General features: G+C 40.7%; 1 protein-coding gene across 1 annotated transcript; it reads right to left on the reverse strand.

Annotated features, from left to right (window-relative positions):
* Positions 1–793: 793 nt before the first annotated feature.
* On the reverse strand, positions 794–4,296 carry LOC115671545 (replication protein A 32 kDa subunit A-like). The gene is made up of 10 exons (XM_030593166.2): positions 4,131–4,296; positions 3,869–3,979; positions 3,617–3,714; positions 3,316–3,357; positions 3,083–3,160; positions 2,039–2,117; positions 1,808–1,903; positions 1,616–1,689; positions 1,227–1,295; positions 794–1,085 (listed from the first exon to the last, which is right to left on the reverse strand). Exons 1-10 carry the CDS (start codon positions 4,215–4,217, stop codon positions 1,001–1,003), a joined length of 819 nt encoding a protein of 272 aa, XP_030449026.1. The 5' UTR covers positions 4,218–4,296; the 3' UTR covers positions 794–1,000.
* Between the last annotated feature and the right edge of the window lie 1,586 nt (positions 4,297–5,882).

A 5,882-nucleotide genomic window follows, 5' to 3' on the forward strand; every position in this document is an offset into this window, starting at 1 on the left:
TTGCACTTCACACGCCTCTTGTTCTATCATCTCGGTAGAAAAAAGGAGTTTGTGCACCAAAATCTGCCATAAAGGGGCCAGGGCCTGGGCTTTTCCAGCTATTCAATGCATGCTCCCCCCCCTTTTCTCAGTAGTCCATTTTCGATTTCTAAATCGAAAGGATCCAATTCGAGATGATTTATTCAGATCCATGATGTTCACGGGCGCATTTAGAAACTTACCAACAAGATGTAGCGAAATCAATACCAAACTGATACCACTGAGATTTTCCTTTCAACATGGGTAGATGCATTATTAACCAACAAACGAGAGGCCACAATGTACTTTTTCTCCATGTAGGTGTCTAATGCGTTCATGTCATGCTTACCTGTAAACAGGTATTCCCAGAACCATCCACATGTCTTTACACATGGTCCTAATGTAGGAATGCCATCTTAAAAATCTATAAGGAAACAATTTATACACGAGAAGCATTCATTTTGCGGTACACAGGTAAGCAAATGAAGCAGAGACTAGATTGACCAAGATCGCTAAAACAAGATTTCAAGCAATTCGGTTGAGGAAAAAGGAGAAGATCCATGTTTCTTCGTCCAGCATATGTCTCTGCAAAGGCCATCTGAAAACATAGATGCATTGCAAGCACAGTAATTTATTTCAGATTCATTTCCCTGAACTACATTGGGTTAAATGCTAACTTGAACCATCTATTTACATGACCCTGGCCTTCCATGGGAGAGACATATCGGTTCCATTTCATAACTACCGAGTGCAGAAATGAATTCATGGGCCCCTATGACAGCGGAAAGTTCAGTGCTAAATTAAAATTCACGAGTCAATAACAATGCAGAGTAGAGCTAACCAACAAAAAGAAAAAAGAGGTCCATACCCAAGCATCCTTAAAATTGCCTTTCTTTTTGTACAGGAAAGAGGGAAGTGTGCAAAAATAAGAACACACAATAGTACCCACAATTAAAGCAGAACTAGCAACTTGTTCCACCATTTAAGCATCCGTAGTTGATTTATAGTGATATTCGTCAATAGTTGAATATATCAGACCCTCCTCTTCAAGAGTCCTGATTGATTCCCTGTTGACCAAAAGAAATTAAAAAGAAAGGGAAACCATTCACAAGTATGTAGTTAGTGTAAGTGAGGGTCCGGTGTGATGCATGAGCGCGTGCATGCTCTGAGAGAGAGTAAAAAAACAGAGAGAGAGAGAGAGAGATTACATGATCTTATTGACAGAAATTTTCAGTTGTTGCGCGATTTCATCTCTGTGGACACCCTTTTCTTGTGCACTACAGAAATCAGCGAATGAAAAAGGTTCAGCAAGCTAAAACTAAATCACGAATCAACATTTCCATTCAACCCCAAGGAACAGCTTCAGTTATGTTGCATTCCATCAAAGGAAAAAAAATTATAGCTAAATTTATCAAAATGCTAAAATTGATCCACTGGGAAGCACCATTTCTCCACAAAGACAAGATATTCTCCAGAGCCAAGCAGCCACTTATAATGAAGAATAATTAGCATCTCTAGTGCCTATAAATCAGTATTGGCCTAATAGATAGAAGGGGAAAACTTATGGAGACGTAAAGACTTCAGAGATTTATCTTACTAGTTTTGTTGTAGAAATTCAAGGACCTTCTGGTCACAGCCCTTGAGTCCATCAACAGAGAATTGTCCAGAAATCTATACAAAGAAGAATACAATCTCATGTGATCATGTACTTCAATGTATTCTGGATCTAATATGCAAGTAAACAGTCAAAAACTTCAAAAACCAGAACAAGTTCTTGTGTTTCACATACTTCACTTGTGGGAGCTACCAGAGACCCATTTGATTTGTTACTCATTGGAGTGCTTGTGGAAAAATCAGCCATTTGGGAATCAGCATTGGCATCACCCTGCAACTCCAGTGTAAGTGGCTATACATGTTAACCATAAATTTTCGTAATAACCAGCATATTGCATCATGTAACTTCTTAGTCGACAATGACGTGCACCAATAAGAGCATGAGTTACAAAAGTTTAAGCAGTACCTTTACTCTGCTTTTCTGCAAATGCTGGTGTATGCAATCAATAAAGTGGAAAGTAACTTCATCGAAATTGGTCACAGGCCTGCAAAACCATAACAAGAAGTTTAAACGAAAATAAAGTTAAAAAGTGTAAGAAAAGATACAAAATTAAGTTAATCCAAGCTGAGAAGTGGCATCTAACACGATCCATTCTGACATTTCACATTTCATTAGTTTGCTGTGCAATGAGACACTTGATTTACAAGATAAGATCAATAACGCACAAACAACTTCCTCATAATCTCAGATAAGTAGCCATAATGGAGGAGAATGATCACCTTCAATTACGAGATGTATCAAGCATATTAAAAGGTCTTGTACCCCATGGAAACTGCAATATTTCTCCGAAGGATCTTATGCTGCAATGTCGCTAGCTCCCATAGAGGTACTTATTTTTTGTTGCGTTCAGGTTTGTTATAACATACATAATTAAGAGCTTAAAGCTCTTTCACACCATCAATTTATGAGATGTATCAAGCTTATTAAAAGGTCTCATGCCCCAAGGAATCTGCAATATTTCTCCGGAGGATCTTATGCCGCAACATCGGTAGCACCTATAGAGGTACTTATTCTTTGTTGCGTTCAAGTTTGATATAACATACATAATTGGAAGCATAAGCTCTTTCACAGATGTAACCCACTGTTTTTATTTTTTTTTCTAATTAGTATGTATACAGTATGCCAAATTTTGGTTCATAACCTCCAGTACGAGAGCTATCATTTGCGGACCGACAATGAGAAATTTCTCCACAGGATTTAATATACTACTATAGGGATGGTAATATAACAACTCGTTTATGAAAGTTTACTATGATAAAGCTTCTCATAATCCATAATAACCGGTGGTTATGGATGATGCAGTATATCAGAGAGACAGAGAGACAGACAGACAGACAGACAGAGAGACCTTCAAACTACATGTATCATTTTTTCAACAGTGCATACACCAATATGAAGAGCTAAGCAAGAATATTTATGGATGCATAAGAAGCAAAGAACATGACATACCTAACAGCAAAGGCCACAAGTTGCTTTTTCCCCTGAGAACTTCTTAAGTGCCCGACAAGACGGACATATAGACCATCACTAGCAAAAGATGCACCAAAAATCAGTGAATTCTCTTAGGCTGTAAAACCTCATGGCCTGATTTATCAACAAATATTACAATTTACAGTGCAATCGCAATTTCAACAAGTGCAAAAAGCAACTATATAAAGAATAAAACATGGATTAACACTCACTGAATTTCTTCCATTTCCCTGGTGTCTGAACTTTCATTTACCCTATTCAGCACAGAAGATATAAATTATTCGGTGCAACCCATTAACTGATACAAGAAAAAAGGACAAGAGTATACTTTGGCTCCGCACAGGACCTCATCTACCATTATACAAGTACCAGCCAATACAATCACCTCTTCTTTGATGCCTCAGACTAAAACTCAAGTTGCTTAACGATTGGAGAAAGCATACAAGTTACGGGTGCTAATGAAATGAAATGCCCCAACCAGCAACATTACAGTCAAAGAGGAGGCTACCATACCATCTTCTGCATTCGACTCGCCCGGTCCCGTCATCCAAAGCGAAGCTCACATCCGTCACCCTCACGGTTTTCTCGGACACCATCCCGACCAGCGTGACCTGAAACAAACCGGGGAATCGCAACGTGACTTTGCCCAGAACAGAACATCATCAAACCCAGTGAAAAAGGAACTTCCTTTTCCGGTCTTTCCCGCGACCCAATTCCCAGAGCACGAAAGAAAAGACATCTTTAACCCAAGAAAGCCCCACTCACATTGGTCACGTCCACGCCATCGATGGAGAAGTTCGATTTCTCGTCCCCGGCTTGATGGGCTCCGCTCAACTGCTTCACCGTGACGGGCACCAACCCCTGCGTCCCCCAGCTCTGCAACCACAAAGGCCCCCGGGAAAACCCACGATCTCGATCAAGCTCGGAGATACCCAGCTCGACAAGCTAAAAAAGGGAGATGGGTATGCATATAGAGACCCCATCGGAACGCACGACACACGGCGAGAACCGCAGGAAGAAGATATACCTTGGAGGGGTTAGGAGAAGCGGCGTCGGCGGACTGGGTCGACTGGGAAGGCACGAAGCCGTCGAACTGGCTGCTCGAGAACATCATTCCTTCGTCGCAGAACCAGAGCAGAGAGAAGAGAGAGAGAGAGAGAGAGAGAGGGAGAGGGGTTTTGGCGAGTGTGCAGTGATGCTGCGCGCCAGAAAGATGCGATTTTTCCCGCTAAGAAGGAGAGGAGGATGGGCTGAAGTGGAGTTGGGCCGACTGTGAAAGGGATGGGCTCAAGTAGAGACATTGGTTAGGCTCATTATTCTTTGATGTGTTTTTACATGTTGGGGATAATTGGACCTAAGCATGTCTTTAAAAGACTTCATCTAGGTTCTCGTCCGAACTTCGTGGTCATCGGGATGTAAAACAGCTGGAGGGTATTCACTCTCCCTAGGGAAGAAAAAGATACTGGGGGAATTAGAGGTGCGAAGCGTGCGGGCACTGGCACGTTGAAATAAGGAATGCATCCGTTGAGCCTACCCACAAGAAGAGACAAACTGCGGAGGCCCTCGCTTTTTACACAAATGGTTTCTGAACTTTGGCTCGATGTTCAATCTCGCCCTTCGATTTGTTCAATATGGTTCCTTAATTCTAGCCCAATATGTAATGCCGTCCCTAGACTTGATCGCTAAACTTTTGGTAAATGTTCAATCTTATCCCTAAACTATATGAAACTTTTAATGTTGTCCTTCTGTTAATTTGTGTTTGGTCATTTTACCATCAAGCTCTACAGGGGATTAGGCCCATTACTATTGTATGTTTTTCATGTGTTATATAGTACGTTCCGCCGCGACATTATTATGTTAATTATAAAGATGAGGTCAAAATGACTTTGGAACCCTTCAACACGACTCCAAGGACAAATATTCAGGCACATGCTCTTTTTATGTAGATGCATTTCCAGGTAAATTCTTCCTGGACTTTCTCTACTTTTGACCTTGAAAGCATATCGACAACATTCGAACTTGCTACCTTGGACGACCTTCTCTGAGCTCTTCGTCAATGAACAATCTAAATTAGGACATGCATAGAGCTCAGAAGCCAAGTTGTTTGGTTGAAAGCTGTTTCTCTTTCTCCCTAATGATTTTTGGAACATGCGTTGGGCTTTTTATAGCTGCTTTCTGTGTTGCCTCCTATTGTCCTTAATGATTGTTTAAGCCTTCTTGTGGAATTACATTTCAAGCAAATGCACCGGGGTGGAATTTCTTCTGGTTTGCTCATATGATTGGAAAGCAATTTATGAAACCCTCCACATAAATTTCTGAAACTATGAAGAATCAAACAATTGTAACAACAAAAGTCAAGCTCTGAAATCTCATTGTACAGCTGACCGTGGACTTTGGGCCGCCAAAGGTCTTTGGGACAGAGTTGAGGCGTTTAGTTCAATATTCTCAAAGGCCTTTGAGTCAAAGTTAATATTTTCAAAATTCATTCCCAATGCAAATCCCACCCAAAATTGATATTCAGCATTTTAGGAATGCTGCTTTCAAAGTTAATGAATTTTTTTCTTTCAACTTTGCCCGCACTAACATTTCCATGTTCTAGTCTTGCCCTCATAAAATGACCGTTCATCATCTCTCTAAAAAAGTCTCATCATCCAACAAGTCAGATATTTTTTTTTGCTAAAAAAAGTCTCATCATCTGAGATCAGTCAAATGGAACCGATACTTCTATGTCGTCATCAGCAGTTCTACAATACACACGAGGAGGTGAAGCCAGCTGCAA

The sequence above is a fragment of the Syzygium oleosum genome, unplaced genomic scaffold (assembly GCF_021117445.2).
Source record: "Syzygium oleosum isolate NSW1041296 unplaced genomic scaffold, Sole_v2.1 Sole_v2.16, whole genome shotgun sequence".
Classification (NCBI taxonomy): Eukaryota; Viridiplantae; Streptophyta; class Magnoliopsida; order Myrtales; family Myrtaceae; genus Syzygium; species Syzygium oleosum.

What these genes read in the sequence shown, in the direction of transcription:
- LOC115671545 (XM_030593166.2), bottom strand. Translation starts at nt 4,217, where the DNA reads ATGATGTTCTCGAGCAGCCAGTTCGACGGCTTCGTGCCTTCCCAGTCG. An exon ending in CGAGTCGAATGCAGAAGATG is followed by an intron (nt 3,358 to 3,616) that starts GTATGGTAGCCT and finishes TGTGCTGAATAG; the next exon opens with GGTAAATGAAAGTTCAGACA. An exon ending in TGGTAGCTCCCACAAGTGAA is followed by an intron (nt 1,690 to 1,807) that starts GTATGTGAAACA and finishes TTCTTTGTATAG; the next exon opens with ATTTCTGGACAATTCTCTGT.